Source organism: Oreochromis aureus, linkage group 11 (genome assembly GCF_013358895.1).
Source record: "Oreochromis aureus strain Israel breed Guangdong linkage group 11, ZZ_aureus, whole genome shotgun sequence".
NCBI classification, from domain to species: domain Eukaryota; kingdom Metazoa; phylum Chordata; class Actinopteri; order Cichliformes; family Cichlidae; genus Oreochromis; species Oreochromis aureus.
Genome location: NC_052952.1, coordinates 29,312,397 through 29,332,794, shown reverse-complemented (window position 1 = coordinate 29,332,794; position 20,398 = coordinate 29,312,397). Strand labels below are relative to the sequence as shown.

The window sequence follows — 20,398 nt, the reverse complement described above, 5'->3', positions numbered from 1 at the left end:
CTGAAGGTAACCAGAGCTGGAATGACATTGTGTACTTGTGTCTCCAGTATGGAGTGAGCAGCAGCGGTGGGGTCTGTGAGCCAATCACCATACCAATGTGCCAGGGTCTGTCCTACAACCAGACCCTCATTCCAAATCTTCTGGGACACACAAGCCAAAGAGAAGCATTCACGAAGATGTCCTTTTTCAACTCCATGGTGCAAACCGTGTGCTCGGTGGACATACGCACCTTCCTGTGTCGGGTTTATGCCCCTCAGTGTGAGGCAGGGCAAGCGCAGTGGCCCTGCAGGTCATTCTGTGAGAAAGCCAGACGGGACTGTGAGGGACTGATGTCCAATTTTGGCATTTCCTGGCCAGAAGAGCTGCAGTGCAGCTCATTCCCAGAGGAAATGTGCATATCAGTAAGTAATTGGCAATTTGTTGGTGACCAAAGAACATTAACAATTTAATTTAATGAAGTAAAATGAGTTATTTTTATTTTTCAGTTATTTATCTTTACTTGACATCTTCCTTTTTTTTCTTTCACAGGAAGAAAAAAGGCCTAAGGTATTTCATTTCTTCAGAAATTTAAAGTAAATTTGATAACTTTTACTTTTTGCTTCTTTTGTAAGTGGACAACTCAGGGGGCTGTGGGGCTGATAACAAAGTTTTAACCTGCCAGTGCTGATTTCAATTTGGTTGTCCATCTCAGCAAACACAGACAGGCAGGAATACAATGATGTGATCACTGCTGCTTTAGTGACTCCTAGTGGCTCCTACAGCGGATGGGAAATAAATAAATAATAAATAAACTTTGATAAATTACAAAAAAAAATCATAAAACAAATAAAAAATAAAAACTTTAAGGGTCTCTGGTGTTGATGAATACATCTGTTTGTAGTCTAGCAGGATTTGTCCAGCAGTTGATAGTAGAAAAAAATAAAATAATGAACAAACATGCTAGCTATTACTCATGCTTATAAAAGTACACAGGATTCAAACTTTTAAGTCATCTCTGATACCAGAATGTTTTATGATGAGGGGAAATTCTTTCCACATGTTAAATGTTTTGGTATTTCTGAATATTAACAGATGTTTACAGTACAGCTTTACAGGGTGCCTCTAAATGATTTCTATGCATCAAAAGGAGACTTATGGTTTAGTGTGTATGACTAACACAATCAAACTATGACTGATTATGTAGATCATAGTGGTTTAAAGACAAAAAAGTTCAAAACAAATCCATGCAGTACATTCAACTGGTATAATACAGCAAAATTTCCATTACACCACCATTTTTGTCCTTGTTTGCAGATGTTGAACGCTGAAGATGTCGCTGCTAAACTGGAGGCTGGTGGCTATTCTGTTCATGGAAAAGGTTTGTTTCATTTCCAACACCAAGATTTTCAATATTAATTGAAAAACAATATTTAAAATTCATGTTTTTTTATTTATTTTTCAAAATTTAGCTCTTACTCTCAGTACTGCTCGCCTGCTGCTGACTCTCATGGATGTATCCTTTTTTGTGGCAGTTATCACACATTAGTAGAACCAGAACTACAAATTCTAGCCAACAGTTCAACACTTGAAGAAATAAGAAGTAAATAATTTGGGGAGGGGGGGACCTTCATGTGACTGATTTTACACTTAATGACTTCTTTTTTTAAATAGCAAAGGAAGTAAAGGCTTGCAGGTAGTCAAATAGTTAAAGCCATGCCAACTGGATGCATCGAAAACATTAATATGGAAACCTCCCGTGTTATAAAATTATCCATTAGGCATATGTTTCCATTTATTGCAAATTTGGGTTTAGCTGTGTATATTGCATGCTTCATGCTCTTTAACCAGCACTTTCAGGCAGACCAGTCTGGAGACCTGGATGTGGTGGAGTTCTTCAAACTGGAGCGTTTTGTGGGCGCTATCAGGAGAGAATACGTGGAGAGCTATGGGAGCAGGAATCAACCCTCTGTTACTGAGAACCAAATGAAAAAGGCTTTGGTTGCCCGCGGTATGACATTACTTCTTTAAAAGTACAGTAAAAATACATACTTTGACATCCATAATTTGTCCATCTTCATAACTCTGCAGGTAAATCAAGAAAATATACAGATATTTCTGATATCATAGTTGCACACTCAGCTGTGTTCAGCTTACAATACACACTGGACACATTGTGCAGACATAAGCTGCAAAGTCACAGAAAACTGAACTACTGTATATTACATTCTTGATGCAGTACAAAAAGTTTGAAGCTGTCATCAAAAAGATTCAAAACATTTAAGAAGCAGTCATTTATTTGTAAAAATAAAATAAATAATCGGGGAAGTTTCACTCAATATTGCCTCTGCCGTGCAGAATTTCATTTGGATGATGAAACCTTCAGAGTTCTGTGGCAGGAATATCGCTCAGAGGGTGGGATCAACTATGATAAATATGTGGCTGCCCTGACAAAACTTCAGATCCTCAAAGGTAACTGCAACTGCAACACAGTGACACAGTTCCAGTTCAATATTACACTATGTATCTACTACACTGGGTATGATGTATAGAACTATTAACAGGGACAAAATAACATTGTAATAAATTAAAAGTCCTTGAGTGCAATCCTTAAATGAATTTTTTATTTATTATTTATTATTATTTATTCCCAATAACCTTTGAATTTTTATTAATTTAGTTGCAATCATTTTTGCAGTTTCGATCTTTCTACAGGCTTGAAATTGCATTTCAGAGTTTTAAATATATGCCTTCTGTCTCAGATCGTTTCAAGGCCCATCTGCTGAACTTGCCCTGTGACTGTCAAGTGGCCAGCTTCACAATCAACCAGGTGAGTTTTCATGTTTTAAATAAAACCTGTGTCTAATCTAGCAAATTTTTACATGTTCACCTATATGGAAACCTACAGAATTTATTTATTTAAAAGGGACAGTGCAGTTTAACATAGTTCAAGTGCAAGACATGAAACTGATGTACCACACATAGGTTTATAGCTACTGCTAATTTTCAATAATTGTCCCTTGTAAAAAGAAGTGTAGACAATATTAATAATGACTAAAAAGTGTGTTAGTATAGATTATGCATCCAAAACAGGCCAAAAACAAAATATATAGACTAAAATACATTAGGCTATAGCTGTTTGCAAGCTATAGCCATAGATTTATTCTGAGGTCATTCGGAGATTAAGGTGTAAAAATCTGCACTTCGTTACATAAAATAATTTGGACTTTCATTCAGAGGAAAATACATGCATTTAGTTTTTTTGAAAATAAGTGAACTAAATATTTATCTGTTTGATATAAGTAGTAAAAATAGACTGTTTTCTGTCTTCTTTGCTACTTAGCCTAATAAGAGTTAAATAATAAAAAATATCTATATTTTACTTTCCCTATTTATCTTTACAGTTGCATTTTAAAGACTGTTTTTTTTCTTTTCAGTTTATGAAGACAGCCTTTGTGTGAGGAGCAAGCAGAAGCAGAGCTGAACTGACCAAAAGAGGTCAGTACATAGGAAATAGCTGCATAGCAATTTAGTAATGCAGAACTCTACAAAATATATATGACTGAAATTCTCTTTAATGACAAACATTTATTTTTGAATAACAGCAATATTAAAGTGACAATAAACACAGAAAATAAAGTTTTCAATGCCTGAAGTCTGATTTCAATGTTAGTTTTAAAATGTACTGCTGAGTCACATACACATTACCATTTTGCAAAATCTTTACATGCTCACAATAAAATATTGTGAAAAATGTTCAAGAAACCTTTTCTGCACGTTCTTAGTTGACAAAAATAATGACATTACATTTGGAAGTTATAATTGTCATGGTCCTGGGTCATGTGACTCAGTATTCTGAGTTTCTTGATGTTTTTGTTATTCTTTTCAGTCTAGTTTCATTTCAGTTTATCTAGTTACATTCTGTCATGCCTAGGTTACAGTTTTAGTTCATGATTTATCAAGCTCCCCATTTGTCTCATCCCTGGGTGAAGTTTTCTGTGTTAAGTCTTCGTGTGTTTATCTTTCATGTTTCATGTCCAAGTTTTCTTTATCTGTCAAGTTCGAGTCATGTCTGGGTCTCATTATGTTTCCCGTTTTATTTTGAAGGAGCCTTGTGTTTTTTGTTTATTATATTTAGCTTCACGTCCCCTGTCCTGTCATTATGTTAATTGCTGTCAGCTGTTTTCCCCATGTGATTCCGCTTCCCCTGATCATTCCTTATGTGTACTTAGTCTGTGTGTTTCCGCTCAGTCTATGTCAGATCATCTGTTATCCTCACCACCAGATTTCATAGGTTTGCCTCATTGTTTCACTGTGTTTCCTAGTTTACTCAGTGTTCATAGTTTTTTCACTGAGTGTCACACCCCTTTGTTAACGCAGTGTTCATAGTCTCCTTAGTTACCCTAATTTCATGTTTCTTGTGCCATCAGCCACAATAAAGGCTCGCTTTATTTTGAAACTTCGTTTTGTCTCCACCGTGTCTGCATCTGGGTCTTCTTCACACCGGCGCACCCCGCCGTGACAATAATAGGTTAAATAAAACAAAGCCTACTGCCTTGTTTTACTTTCCATACAAGCACTGACATTAAAAGAAGTTTACATTGTAACAGTTACAGTATATTTACAGAAACTTTGTGCAACTTATACAAAATGTACAGTTTTGCTATGGTTGAGTGAATAATCTCACAATTTAGATTTTTTTCTCAATTAATTTATTTCCCTTTTGAAGTTCAGAATTCTGACAATTCTGCAAAATATACAAGGAAACCATTGAATAAATGGCTGTGATACTTTGTAAATTTCATACCCACACTCAAGACTCGAGCTCCACATCTTCGCTGCTGGAGCCAGCAAGTTCGACACTTGCACAGCCAGCCAAAGTCAAGTTTCCCAGCACCCTAGCCTCATCGCTACTGTACTGAGTGATGAAGATGCTGTTGCCCAGCCTCTCGAAGGTCCTGCACCGCAGCCAGCTCCAAGCCGATACCCTGCTCCAACTGGGTCAAGGTGACACAAATGGCAAACCCACACCAGAGCCTGCTTGGCCTTATGATTTTTCTTAATCCCTGGAGTTACAACCAGTTTCTTCTGAGACTAAAACTCTGCAGGGATCCTCAGAAACTGTGATTAAACCGACCACTTCATGAATGTTCCCACAAGCCAGCTAAACTTCAGGCTGTGGGCCAGCTAACTTGAACTAGCCTGACCTAACCCTAGCTAGACTCAACTGCTTGAGACTTCTGTGCCAGAGCAGGCCTCTTTGATTACCGTAATTACTCAGACATGCTGAATGGCCAACTATAGGAAAAGTATTAGTGACTTTAAACTATGGCCCTGATCTGTCGCCCTACTGCATCTGAGATGAGCTTCAAACAAAAACTTATCTAACACAAAGCCAGCGATGAGTTAAATGGCTCAGTCCTGACCCTGAAAGCAGGGTAGACTGGCTCCTTGAATTCAGTACGGAAGGTCTGGAGGTGGATCAGTTTGCCAGAGGAGACTTTAAAGAAGGACAGAGTGCCAGCATGCCAATCCAGGTATACCCCTGTTCTGCTGGTAGCAGTTGTACGGATGGATCTTCTTTTGTTACCATGTTGGCAAGAGTAACCACCATTAGAGCACATCAGGGTCCACGACTGATCATTGCATCCAAGACAGCTGTCATCCTCTTGCCCTTTCCTCCTGATTCCTTTGTATGTCACTCCTAAGTAAATATGTCCTTCCCATTCAACCTCCCAATAGCAACGACCAGACAGACCCTCTGTACACAGCACTTGTTTCCAGTAGTCAAACCTCTCTGGGTGATCAGGATATGACTGCGTCTGTCTACTCACTGCCACTTTTCTGTTGTTGTTTGACATTATAAGGTTTTTGTTTGCAGTGTTTGGGTCCAGTGTGAGTTTACGGGCATCTGAAGGAAAGATAAAGTAGAACAGCAGTTCATTGTCTTTGTTTACTCTAACTTAGATGCTGTTTCAATTTGGGGAGATTGCAACACGTGCTTTTTAAGTGCACTTTACAGATTTACTTTTAAATCATCTCCAGGGAGTCAAAGGCCTGTTTGAAGGTTAAGACTTGATTTTAGGAGAAAACTGAAATTAGTTTCAATTAAGGGCTAGCGTAAGATTTTCACAATTCAAGTGGTAATTATACTCTGTCATGGGATTGAACACAGAGTTGTTGCTTAGACTCAGAGGATGAGTCCACGCAATTACATAAAATGATCAAGGATGTGAATGTCTGCATTTGCATAAACCCAATCAAACACGGGGAGACGTGAAAACTATAACACATGCATTAGTTATGATTGTTAAACATAATGGTAAGAGGCCTAGGAATGCATCAATGAATACCTTTACAAAGACAGGCAAACCAACATGCAGGCAGCAGTAACTCAAGAAGAAACGTTATGAACAGAAAGCAACATTTAGCTAAAATATTAGAACCAAACACATAGTGTCAAACTTCCGATCCCAAATTTTTAAGTTGGTCATACAAACAGATGGAGAGAACAGATGGACATACATCTGGATATATTGCTGGTCATTAGGTCAGATTTTAGATATAAATGTTATGATTCCAAAATTGATTGAAGAAACATTTAAAAACAGCTCCTTGCATAAATCACAAAAATTGGTTTGCTAAGATGTGGAAAGGTTTACTGTTAATTGGTCTCTGTTTAACAACATAAAGAAGTATATCTCATGTGGTTAAGAATGTTTCTGCTTCCAGTGTTAATACTTTTGCTGTATAAGGTGGAGATTTGATCAGAATAAGCTAATAATACAGCCCACATAAGGATGCATCTTATTTTGGATATTGCCAACAGAGAAGTTACTTTTTACAATGGATTTGCAGTGTTTCAGGCTTTTAGTCACATTTATACACAGGGATTTTTTTTCTCGTTTCCCTCTAGCTTTGGCTCTCTCACATACCATAAATATCTGTCAAAATACATCTCTTAAGTTTATTAGATTAATGATTTTCTGTGAGTGAAAGCCTCACCTGGTGTGTAAAAAAAAAGAAAAAAAACCTAAGAGTAATGAGTGAAGTAATTTCATTAATACGTTCATAGGTCATGATCTGACAGTAAATAATGTATTTTGTTCTTCTTACGAACATTTTACAAGTTACTACAGATGGACTAATCTGTTATTTGGATCAGATATTGATATGATGTTGAATTGAAAAGCTTGTTGGTTAGTATATCATTAAGTTGCCCTGGTTGTTTGTGCTGCTGGTAAACTGCAATGGTACATAATAGAAATAAACTCACTGTATCTTTAGTTAGAAATTAGTGCCATGGTAAAAGGTTGAATACCACACAGTTACATAAATGAAATTACTAAAAACCTGAAGACAATTAAAACTCTTAACACTAACAACCAATGCTGTAATTTTATTTTATTTTTTTTTTTAAAAAGAGCATACTTACACTTCTGCAGAACAGGTTTTAAGAACTGTGATCCACGGGGTTCAATCCTGGTAGGTATTAAAAAAAGCAAGCTCAGCAATTAACAAGAAATGATGTGGACAAAGCTGTTGTTTTTTTGTAATTATAACATTAACAGAAATTAATTTTAGCTGCTTAGAAATTAGTCTGGTTTCATTTTTATGTTTGTTTTTTCTGAAATATTTTAAAGAAAATCAATTTACACTTCAGACAATTCATACCTGAGATCGTTCAGTACCCAGTTTGAATTCTCTCTTCCAGCAGAGAGCAGCTTAACTCCAGATTCTCCTGGATGATTGTAACTCAGATCCAACAATTTCAGGTGGGCTGGGTTAGAACTGAGAGCGGAAGCCACCGAAGCACAGCCTTTCTTTGTGATCAGACATCCTGACAGCCTACACACACAAAAACACAAACACAGATTTCTGAAGTCTAAACAGTAAAAAAGTGTAAACACAAAGAAGAGCTTTGAGAAATTGAAGTACTGCATTCAGATGTTGTATTACCAGCTATGAAACTATCAACAGGGGTGCACATAAGTGGTCCGCAGGTGCGCATTCGCTGTCAAAATAAAAGATGCGCACCAGATAAGAAGTTGGAACGCGCGTTTGCGTACATGAGATGTTCTGTACGCAACATCTCATGTACACAAAAGAAGTGCGTATTCCCGGAAATTCCGAGAATACGCGCTTCTTTTGCGGTGGAGGAACACCAAAGTAATTGCTTACGGAGCTTGCTTCTTCGACATCTTTAAGAGTTCTGAACAAATGTCTGTCCTCCTCCAGAAAATCTTATGTATGCAAACGCGCGTTGCACCTTCTTATCTGGTGCACGTCTTTTATTTTGAAAGCGAATGCACACCTGCGGACCACTTATGTGCAGCCCTGACTATGAATACTATGATACTATGAAATGAATGGAAGCCAGACTGATACTGTTCATACAAGTTATTTCCAGTCAGGTGTCTATGAACCTGTCCATTCACAATCTTTTCCTGAATTTTGGCTGCAATAACTGAAAAGGTGATTCCCTTGAAAATGTGATTCCCTTGATACTGGCCTAAAAGGTTTGATGAAAAAAAAAAAAAAAAAAAGGGAAAAAGAGACATATGAAAATATGATTGTTTTTCTGCCTAGATCTCTCTCTCTTTTTTTTTTTTTAAAGAGACTGAACAAATGGCTGTATCCTGACCTGAGAGTTTCCAGTCTGCATTCTGGGCTTTTCAGTCCTTCACAGAGCAGCATCACATCTGAATCCTCCAAATCATTGTTGTCCAGGTCCAGCTCTCTCAGACTGGAGGGCTGGGAGCTGAGAACAGAAGCCAGTGCCTCGCAGCTTTTTCCTGACAGGTTGCAGCAACAAAGACTAAAAAAAAGGAACAAATAATGAAATAGTGTGATGACAATAACTCATTGTCCTTAAAGTGCAGCCGTTTTCCAATACTGCCAAAAATAAAGATAAGCATTTGAAGGACATTTTGTTAAGTTACAGTTATTACACAATCACATTTATCAAAACTTATTAAATAACAGTAGTTACACTTTTATTATCACATTAGCAGCATTAAGAACAGTGGGCCCTGTTAAAGAGCCCGTTATTGCAAATAAATAAATAAAGAAAGATATGTTTAAATCTGATAACAGTTAGTTATAATAAAGAAATTACATTACTGATTGCACATTTGATGACATGTAACCATGCTAAAGCAGGTTTTAAATAACTATTTGATTCTTTTAATTATAACCTGAGTGTTTCCAGTTTGCAGTGTGGACTCCGTAATCCTTCACAGAGCAGCTTCACTCTGGAATCCTGCAGGTTGTTGTAATTCAGGTCTAGTTTTCTCAGACTGGAAGACTGGGAGCTGAGAACTGAGGCCAGAGGCTTCAAACTTCTCTCTGACAGGTCATGGCAACTCACCCTAAAAGTATTTGCAACAAAAAGTATTTGAACTGACAGACCTTTTGATACATTTTTATACATTTGATTTATACAGGTATTTTAACCTACACAGCTTTAGTAAATGCTTTGACCACTGGCAGCAGCCTCAGAAGAACCTCCTCTGAAGCAGAGTATTTATCCAAGTCAAACACATTCAGCTCTTCTTCTGATGACAGTAAAATGAAGACCAAAGCTGACCAATGAGAAGTAGACAGTTTATCAATGGGCAGACGTCCTGAGCTCAAGTGTTGTTGTATCTCTTTTGTTAGAGAACAATCATTTAGCTCAATCAGGCAATGAAACAGGTTGATGCTCTTCTCTGGACAGGAAGTGGAACTGATCTTATTCCTGATGTACTGGACTGTTTTGTGATTGGTCAGTGAGCTGCTTTCTGTCTCTTTCACTAAACCATGTAGCAGTCTCTGATTGTTCTCCAAAGATAAACCAAGGAGGAAGCGCAGGAATAGGTCCAGGTGTCCATTTGGACTCTGTAAGGCCTGGTCTACAGCACTCTGGTAGAGAGATACTGAATCAGGTTTGGCTTTAAACAGTCTGGACCACACAGAAGTTCCTTCTGACATCAAATTGACTCCAGAATTGAAAAATGTCAGATAAACGTGAAGAGCAGCCAGAAACTCCTGCACACTCAGATGAACAAAGGAGAACATCTTGTCTTGGTACAATCCGCTTTCCTCTTGAAAAACTTGTGTGAATACTCCTGAGTACAATGAGGCTGCTCTGATATCAATGCCACCCTCTGTCAGATCTGATTCATAAAAGGTCAGGTTCCCTTTGTGCAGCTGCTCAAAAGCAAGTTTTGCCAATGACTCGATCATCTTTTTGGTCTCTGGACTCCAGTGTGAATCTGTCACAGCTCCTCCATCATACTTGATGTTCTTCAGTTTGCACTGAACTACCAGAAAGTGAACATACATCTCAGTTAGGGTCTTGGGCAGCTCTCCTCCTTCTTTTGTTTTTAATACCTTCTCCAGAACTGTAGCAGAGATCCAACAGAAGACAGGGATGTGGCACATGATGTGGAGGCTTCGTGACCTCTTGATATGGGAAATAATTCTGCTTCTCTGCTCTTCTTCACTGAATCTCCTGCGGAAGTATTCCTCCTTCTGCATGTCATTGAAACCTCTAACCTCTGTTACCATGTTCACATACTCAGGTGGAATCTGATTGGCTGCTGCAGGTCGTGTAGTTATCCACACGCAAGCAGAGGACAGCAATGTCCCCCTTATGATGTTTGTCAGTAGCACATCCAATGAGGTGGACTCTGTAACATCAGTCAGGATATCAGTTTTGTGGAAGTCCAGTGAAAGTCGACACTCATCCAAACCATCAAAGATAAACAAAACCCTAAAATCCTGGAACCTGCAGATTCCTCCTTCTTTCATTTCAGGAAAGAAGTGATAAACAAGTTCCACCAAACTAAACCTTTTCTCTTTCAGCACATTCAGCTCTCTAAAAGAAAATAGAAATATGAATTGTATATGCTGGTTGCCTTTGCCTTCAGCCCAGTCCAAAGCAAACTTCTGTGTTAAAACTGTTTTCCCAATGCCAGCCACTCCCTTTGTCATGACTGTTCTAATTGGTTCATCTCTTTCAGTAGAGAGTTTGAATATGTCTTCTTGTTTGATTTTTGGCTCAATTCCATCTGATTTCCTGGATGCTGCTTCAATCTGTCTGACTTCATGATCAGAGTTGACCTGTGCAAATCTCCCCTCTGTGATATAGAGCTCTGTGTAGATCTGATTCAGAAGAGTTGGATTTCCTTCTTTGGCAATCCCCTCAAACACACACTGAAACTTCTTCTTTAGACTTGATTTGAGTTCATATGGACACATGGCCCCACAAGCTCCTAACAAGAAAAATGATAAATTGTATTAAATTAGACCGTTGTACAGGTATCTCAATTTCCCTACTTTAAACCGAAGACAAATTAGGTGACAGAAAAATAATAAAAAGCTGACACAAACAAAGCCACGTTTATCTCTTAATGTGACGGTAGAAAATTGTTTCTTTTGGGTTTTTTTGGTTCACATGTTAATTTTATACACATGATATTGAAATAATCCAAAATTTTATAAGCAAAATAATCAACTTATTGTCACTACTGAATCACTCACTGGGTGATTCAGTAAAGAATATTACTGATAGAAAAAATGTGATTTCTACTACCCAGACAGAAACTCTTGATATACTCTTGGATAGTATGCATAGCCAAGAAGATCTTTAAAGATGTAATGTTTTGTATAGAAGATTTTCAGCACCTCAGATTTTAATTGTTTTGGCTTGTATGTTTGTTTTGCTTCATCTACTATATTAAAAACCTCTTACTGTTTTGCAGAGAGTCAGCCAGCTCTCCATGTTTCATTCGTCTCATGACCTGCAGTGTGATTTTCAGAAAAGCCTCTCTGCTCCTCCATCTCTGGTCTTCATCTTCACTATTATTTATCTCCTCATCCTTAGCTTCACTCTCCAAGCATTTTGGGTAATCTGGACTCAGCAATTTACGGAATGTCTTCAGCTCATTTTTCACAAAAGTAACAATGTTCTTCTCAACAACCTGTAATACAATAATACTCGATTAAATTTCAGTTTCAGAAGCAGAAATGTATCTCTGTCAAAAGCTTTGATTTTACATTTCATAGACCTACATTCTGTCCAAAATGTATTATTATGTACCTTCAGTTGACTCCTTCCTACCTTCTTTCTATATCTAGGGAACAGCCATGTATACAAACTCATTCCACCCACATGTATACATTATTTTATTCTTTTAGTTTGTTTGTAAAGCTGAGGGTATAAACACTGCAAAATAGTTTCACCTCAGTTCTTTCTTTACCACAACAGACTGGTGCAAAACACTGCAGATCCTGTGCCAAACCATTTGTCAATCCCACTCTGCACTTTTTTCCCCCATAAACAAAACCTAAGATACCTGAATTCCACCACTTGGGGAAACAGCTCCTCCCCAGTTTGGAGTGGACACTTTCCCCCTAATACCCTTAATAAGAAACACTGCTTCAGACTTGGTGCAAATTCTCATTCCAGCCATTTCATACTGAGTTTCCAGTAGAGGTCAATACTTACCAAAAGGGCACCATCAAAAAAGATGTGATCCTGAGAGGTTCAGCTATGTCAATCAAGATGGCCCAACAACATCCTAAGCCTTCAGGAACTCAAGGTTAAACTCATTCAGTCCCCCCCAAGAAGGAGCCCACACTACATTACATCAAGTGTCGACCATCTGGTTGTGTAAGTGCCACCACAATAGGCCACAGCCAGTTTCCTACTGCTGACTCAGCAGTAGAAGCATGGAAGATAGTTCATATGGACTGAATGTCCCTAGTTTTTCCTCGGTGTAATGCAAAATGCGGAAGTTGAAGATTTCCTGGATCAGGACCTCCACCACACACTCTCAGAATACGCTCAAAATATGTTTTAGTGACCTAGACCAGTTAAAGTACTCTGTTTCTTTTATTTATTTACAGAGGGTTGCTTATACAGTTACTAACCAGAAATACGGAGTCCAAGTCTGTCTGATGATAGGTGGACCCCTCTGACACTGTCTGGTGACCTCTGTGGGCAAAATATGACTCATTATTGATGATTACTAAATCATGTCCCTCTTATACTGCTAGGGAGTCAAATAACACATCAGTAATGCCACTCACTAATCACCTCCAGGTCACACTGTATTGATGCAGTAATTTGTGGTATAGGAGGTCAAAATCAGTATGGAATATTAATGAACATACTTTTCAGACGTTGAGTACCATACATTATTTCTTGATTTGATTTTTTGATTGATCCAAGTAAATATTCCGAAATAATAGATTTCTGATTTGAATGAGCTGTAAGCCACAGTCATGAAAATTAAAACAAAAAAGTCATTACATATTGAGACAGAGGCAAGTTTAGATTTTGGCTTTGTAAAGTGTTTAAAACAAAGAAAAAGGAATAAGAGAACAAATTTATTCTGCATACAAAGAGGAGACATATTTGTATACGTTACATAACAAAACAACATTTTTAGTTTGGGACAAAACACATTAAAACAAATGTGCATTTAAAAAACTAATAGAAGCTACATTAAATGGAGCCCATGGTACTTGCTTTAGAAAGTCTGTGCCTACTGACTGACACAGTTGATGGCAAGAGAAACAAACAACATAGATCTTTTTAATACCGATCTCACAGTTATGCTAAAAACTGCTCTGCTGACTTACTCTGTAGCTGGTTCTTGTTGGTTGAAACTAATCGGGTAATCCCTGGATCTCTGACTCTCCATGGATACACAGCTTTGTGAAGTTGAGTTTAATTGTTCCTGCTTAGTCCTGAAAGAAATGGACAACACAAAAAAGTCAAAGGATAAGTGTTACTAGTTATGCTCCAACAATGTCATGCTCCACAAGTCTGGTGGAGCATGACATTGTTTTAAGACCTGATGCAGCTGTGAAGTGTGTGAGTTACAGGATACCAGAACACTTCCTGGTGGAGCTAAAGGAGGAGGTGGACCTCATGCTGTCTCTTGGAATCATCCAACCTTCAACAAGTGAGTGTTGCAACCCTGTTGTGTTGGCTCCGAAAAAGGATAGCACAATTTTGCATCGACTTCAGGTACCTCAATTTCATACCAAAATTTGACTCTTACCCAATGCCACGCATTGACGATCTCATCAAGCGTTTGGGGAAGGCAAAGTATCTAACAACCATTGATCTCTCCAAGGACTACTGGCAAGTACCCCTCACTAAACAGTCTCAAGAGTTGACAGCATTCCGTACTCCGTGGGGATTGTTCGAGTTCACCATCCTGCCATTTGGTCAGCATGGGGCCCCAGCAACATTTCAAAGACTAACGGATCGGGTACTCTGTGGGCTCTAAGCATTCACCTGTGCGTACCTTGATGATGTTGTTGTTTTCAGTGGAACTTGGGAAGAGCATGTAGATCACCTAAGGGTCATGTTGGATCGACTGCATTCCGCAGGCCTTACCATCAATCCAGCAAAGTGTGCTCTTGCTAGGACTGAAGTCCAGTACCTTGGGTTTACAGTTGGAGGTGGGACAATTAAAACGGTTGACAGGTTGACAAAATTAATGTGATTGCATCATGTCCTCTTCCACAAACCAGGAAACAGCTGCGATCCTTCCCCAGCATGGCTACGTTCTACAACAGATTAATTCCCAACTTCTCAGCGAGAGCAGCCCCACTGACAGACAGGACTGGCTCAAGATGTCTCAATAAGATTCGGTGGACGGCTGAAGCGTTTGCAGCTTTCAAAGACATTCGCCAGTCCCTGAGTAAGGACCCAGTTTTACACTCATCAAATTTTACAAAAGACTTAACATTGCAGACTGATGCTTCTGAAAGGGGTCTGGGAGCAGTGCTTCTGCAGGAACCACCAGAGGATCGACATCCTGTCACCTACATCAGCCGTAAGCTTCTACCAAGGGAGAGCCGCTATGCAACGGTTGAGAAGGAAGCCTTGGCCATTAAATGGACACTTGACTCTTTCAAATATTATTTGCTGGGAAGAGAATTCATCCTTCAAACTGATCACAAAGCCCTGCAGTGGCTGGAAAGAATGAAAGACACTAATGGGAGAATCACCAGGTGGTATCTGGCTATGCAGCCATACCGGTTTAAGGTTCACTACATACCTGGTAGAGACAAAACCACTGCTGATTACCTCCGGGGGTGGGGGGTGATGGCCAAACCCATGGCCACACTCTAAAGTCAGTAACTCTTGTGTATTTTCATTTCTTCATTTGAACACAATAACACACTTTAGTTTCCAATAAGTTTATTGATTGGTTTGGATACATTTGTTCTATTTGTAAGCGCGCACATTTAATTTACTTATGTATGCATACCAGTTTATGATTTTGTTTGATTTCTGACTGACCTTTGTTTCTTTATTTGATTCTCACCTGCCATCATCCCTGGGGGTTGCCAGACAAAAGATGGCGGCCAGGGTTTAGAGCCATTAAATACAAAGAGGGATAATTGGACCGCACCACCACTTCCTGCTGAAGGGGAGAATGTGTTGTCTTTAATTAAAAACAAAGTATTTGTACTTAGTTAAATATTGAGTTTAGGGTTTAGTGGTTTTTGATTTTCTTCTTTGGTGTTTCGTTTATTTACAAACTAGATTGTGCTGCATCATTTTGTGATTTATGATTGTTTTTTTGTTTAGCTACCCCTCGTGTGTCATATTGGTCTGATCAGCCAATATATATACCCTTGTGTGTTATTTCATGTTTAGGTCAGTTATATTTGTTTGGGCAGTCAGTTGGTTTGTTAAGTTTGCAGTCTTTGCCTGAGTTCTGTTTTGTTTCTTTGACCTCTTTTATGAGCTCAACATTTATTACTTTTGTAAATATGATTTTTTTGGGTTAAATAAATGGAAACCCTATTTTTCTAATAATTCCTGTGACTCCTCCTGCTTTTTCAACTCACTCCATCACAATATAAATAAACATTTTTTTTTTTTTTAAATTTTACTCAGTTTAATTCCATTCAATGGCTTTCAGAAATATTCACAATATACAGTTAGGCCAATATATATTTGGATACTGGCACAAGTTTTGTTTTCCGTTTACTGAAACATATTCCAGTTGTAGTTATATAATAAACATGAACAGAAAGTGTAGACTCTCAGCTTTCATTTGAGGGTATCCACATTCAAATTGGAAGAAGGATTTAGGCGTTTCAGCTCCTTACCATGTGCCACCCTCTTTTTAAAAGGAACAAAAATAATTGGACAATTGACTCAAAGGCTATTTCATGGGCATGGATGGGCAATTCCTTCGCTATGTCATATGTATGATCAGTTAGGGAGATAAAAGGCCTGAAGTTGATTTGAGCCGTAGTGCTTGCATTTGGAAGATTTTGCTGTGAACAGAACATGCGGTCAAAGGAGCTCTCCATTCAGGTTAACAAACCATCTTTAAGGAGTGAAAACTGATAAAAAGCCATCTGAGAAATTGCTACAATATTAGGAGTGGCAAAATCTACAGTTTGGCACAAAAATATGGAGTCCAAGTCTGTCTGATGATAGGTGTGGACCCCTCTGACACTGTCTGGTGACCCCTGTGGGCACAACATGACTCATTATTGATGATTACTAAATCATGTCCCTCTTATACTGCTAAGGAGTCAAATAACACATCAGTAATGCCACTCACTAATCACCTCCAGGTCACACTGTATTGATGCAGTAATTTGTGGTACAGGAGGTCAAAATCAGTATGGAATATTAATGAACATACTTTTCAGACGTTGAGTACCATACATTATTTCTTGATTTGATTTTTTGATTGATCCAAGTAAATATTCCGAAATAATGGATTTCTGATTTGAATGAGCTGTAAGCCACAGTCATGAAAATTAAAACAAAAGAGTCATTACATATTGAGACAGAGGCAAGTTTAGATTTTGGCTTTGTAAAGTGTTTAAAACAAAGAAAAAGGAATAAGAGAACAAATTTATTCTGCATACAAAGAGGAGACATATTTGTATACGTTACATAACAAAACAACATTTTTAGTTTGGGACAAAACACATTAAAACAAATGTGCATTTTAAAAAAAATAATAGAAGCATTAAATGGAGCCCATGGTACTTGCCTCAGGAAGTCTGTACCTACTGACTGACACAGTTGATGGCAAGAGAAACAAACAACATAGATCTTTTAATAATAATTTCACAGTTATGCTAAAAACTGCTTTGCTGACTTACTCTGTAACTGATTCATGTTGGTTGAAACTAATCGGGTAATCCCTGGATCTCTGGCTCTCCATGGATACACAGCTTTGTGAAGGTGAGTTTGAATGTTCCTGCTTAGTCCTGAAAGAAATGGACAATACAAAAAAGTCACACGGAAACTCTATAGACTTCAGTCACTGACAAGAAAAATGGTAAGTGGTACTAGTTACCATACATAGCCAGACAAATTAGAGGAAAGGTACTGACCTCATACCTTATACTGTTTAGGATGTTGGAGAGTTGATGTTTAACTTCATGATCACCAAGTGATTTATTACTTACTACTCATATTTAGTTATATATTACTTTGAATATTATTTTTCAATATGCTTCATGTTTTAATTCAGTTTATGGTTATACTTTTGCACTCTGGTTTGTGTGTGCTCTGAAAATGTCAAGATGTGACAACAGAAAGCTAGTTTGCAAGTCGAGGTTATATACATCTGTCCAAGAATGCTACCAACATGTGTTTAACTGCTAACCAATGTAATGTCTTTAACATCCATGTGAAGAGTTTTACTGAAAAAAATGAATTATTTTTAAGAGCATATTGGACATGGAGTATCAAACAATATATAACTCTGTTGATTAACTGCATTCTTATCTTTCATGATATAAATAAACTTTTTTTTTTTAAATTTAATTCCATTCACTGGCTTTCAGAAATATTCACTATATATAATTAGGTCCATATATATTTGGATACTGACACAAGTTTTGTTTTCTGTTTACTGAAACATATACCAGTTAAGAACAGAAAAAACCCATTGAGAATTTTCTTGATGCATGCTCAATCATCCAGGTAAGTAAATCTCCAAAAGTTGATTCTGTTCACCTGGATGTAGCTGAAAACGCTACGTCCAGATGAACAGAATCAACTTTTGGAGACATCCGAGAAATTGCTACAATATTAGGAGTGGCAAAATCTTCAGTTTGGTACATGCTGAGAAAGAAATAAAGCACTGGTGAACTCAGCAACGCAAAAAGACCTGGATATCTACAGAAGACCACAGTGGTGGGTGATTGCAGAATCATTTCCATGTTGAAGAGAAATCCCTTCACAACAACCAACCAAGAGAACAACACTCTCCAGGAGGAAGGTATATCGATATCCAAGTCTACCATAAAGAGAAGACTGTGTGAAAGTGAATACAGAGAGTTCAACTCCAAGGTGCAAGCCACTCATAAGCCTTAAGAATAGAAAGGCTAGATTGGACTCTGCTAAACAACAAAAACAAATAGCCCTTCTCTGAATGATCAAATTCTTAATGACTACACACATACATGACTACACACATACATGACTACACACACACACACACACACACACACATACGATATATTCAGCCTCTAAAATGTCCAAAAGAGCCCAGTTGACAGGTAAAGGATGTGCTTTTTGTAGGACAAGGGACAGAATGGGACCCAATGAAAACCTGATAAAACATTTTCCAAAACTTTAAATGAGAGGATTTTGAGTTAAAAGACATTTCCATCTTACCTCTCGAGTTCTGCCTGGCTGCCATGTTCCTCATTTGAGGGCAGCAGTCCCTCATCTTTTTCCTCAGACTGACTCATAGGACAGTTTTTACCTTTACAAAAAAACCAAACAAGTCCATTATCAGGACTTGCTCATAACAGGGTTGACATAGTCAATGAGACAGTGACAATGACATAGTCACAAAGCAGCCTGTTGTTCCAGGTTCTAGCAGGAGATGCAGGATTCACACATCACGTACCAACTGACAAATGAAATGAATATTTTTTTGCAGTTATAAGACAGTTCAATAAACACGCATGAACACATGACAAAACACATACATTAACACTTAAATACACAAGTGCACTTACATAATCACACATTTGTGCACTGTCTTTTATTAATTGTTTTCCTCTTGTACTCCTTGTATTTGTTTTGTTATGAGTATGTGCCTTCAGTAATGAATAAACTCAGTAAACTGATCATCAGGGAATTCAGTGAGTGGAGTTTGATGTGCTAATGAAGTGTGAGTGTGTGTTTCCTGGACCACATACCTGGCTTTTGGTCTTTTTAGGAGAATACAGGAATGAACTTTCCTACACTGTAAAACTCAATGCTGGCATCAATGCTGTAGTCCAATCATCTTTCTGCCCACCTTCTTCAAACCAATTACCCTCCACGCACCATACTTTAAAATCACACCGCTCATCTTTGATTTTCCTTTGCATGAACCTATGTGCAACCCACCTCCCCACCTCACACAAGTCATTTCATCCAAGCCTCAATCTTATTTTCACCACCACCAGCATCTACCTGCCTCGATTCCTATCACCGCTGAGATTTCACTCTGTGATGAGCCATCGGAGTCTAATCAATTCTTTATTCAATTCCTTCTAATTATCTGGCCTTACTGAACTCCCAGCTGCTGGAATCAATATTACTTGCCAGTCAAAGTCGTCATTGTTGCTACTGTTAGAATACAGTTTGAATCGATACATTCCACCATCATCTGATTAAGATAGATAGCTATGACTGAGATGGATGATTGTAAATAACAGTGATGCTCAAAAGAGGCAGGTGAAAAGAGAGCAGGATAAGTACAGTGACAGGGCTTTGGATTTGAGCAGTGTTGTCACTGACTTTGCTAAGTGCAAGACCTAAAAGATGATGTTCTGATATGTGCTCATATTTTAAGTACCCTCCCCCCGACACCCATCCTCCGGAAAGGATGCCTGTGCCTGTCAGCCTTGTGTGCTTCCAGTAGTCCTTTTTAACCTAGCTCTAGTTTCACTTCCTCATAGCACTAAATTGTATGACGTGTTATCTAAGTTCTGTGAACACCAGGGTAGAGTTAGTCCGACAGGAAAACAACAGCGGGCCCCGATCAGTTCTTAGGTTCATACTGATGTTCACACGGTGTTTGTCTGCTTTTTATTAACAGTTTCATCACGTAAATAATAAATTTTCCCGATAAAGCTTTCTAATTACCTCCTTACTTTCGGCTATGTAGTCGAAGTGGTTTTCAGTTTGCTTGGATAATAAAGACAAGCTATTAGAGGTATTTCCGTATTTTGTATATACTCGCTAAACGACGCCGTACAATTCGATACAGTAGAAGGTAGAAGTAACCTCAGACTTGAACAGCAGTTCTGCTGACCTACCTTTTATATGTTACCGAGTTATCTGTTGTGGTGAAAAAAGGAGAAGCGAAAGTATGAAGTTCTGTTGAAGTCAGCTGATTGCGTGCTGTTGGTCAGCTGATTACGTGCTGTT

General features: G+C 38.2%; 2 protein-coding genes across 4 annotated transcripts in view; one reads left to right on the top strand and one right to left on the bottom strand.

Moving 5' to 3' along the window:
- The window catches only part of LOC116325128 (atrial natriuretic peptide-converting enzyme-like), a 14,162-nt gene extending 9,724 nt beyond the window's left edge, over positions 1 to 4,438 (top strand). For all 3 annotated transcript variants that reach the window (XM_039620182.1, XM_039620181.1, XM_031745944.2), the window contains 8 exons: positions 48 to 401; positions 529 to 546; positions 1,294 to 1,357; positions 1,449 to 1,492; positions 1,837 to 1,987; positions 2,335 to 2,448; positions 2,739 to 2,806; positions 3,414 to 4,438. In XM_039620182.1, coding sequence (XP_039476116.1) covers positions 48 to 401; positions 529 to 546; positions 1,294 to 1,357; positions 1,449 to 1,492; positions 1,837 to 1,987; positions 2,335 to 2,448; positions 2,739 to 2,806; positions 3,414 to 3,437 — 837 coding nt within the window. In that variant the 3' untranslated portion in view covers positions 3,438 to 4,438. The remainder of the gene's footprint in view (positions 1 to 47; positions 402 to 528; positions 547 to 1,293; positions 1,358 to 1,448; positions 1,493 to 1,836; positions 1,988 to 2,334; positions 2,449 to 2,738; positions 2,807 to 3,413) is intronic.
- Positions 3,532 to 20,398, bottom strand: LOC116325140 (NACHT, LRR and PYD domains-containing protein 3-like). The gene is made up of 12 exons (XM_031745958.2): positions 20,287 to 20,398; positions 18,647 to 18,737; positions 17,122 to 17,229; positions 13,609 to 13,716; positions 12,895 to 12,958; positions 11,714 to 11,942; positions 9,437 to 11,234; positions 9,174 to 9,347; positions 8,621 to 8,794; positions 7,651 to 7,824; positions 7,412 to 7,458; positions 3,532 to 5,887 (listed from the first exon to the last, which is right to left on the bottom strand). The coding sequence occupies exons 2-12, from the start codon at positions 18,721 to 18,723 to the stop codon at positions 5,361 to 5,363; spliced, it is 3,480 nt and encodes a 1,159-aa protein (XP_031601818.2). The 5' UTR covers positions 18,724 to 18,737; positions 20,287 to 20,398; the 3' UTR covers positions 3,532 to 5,360.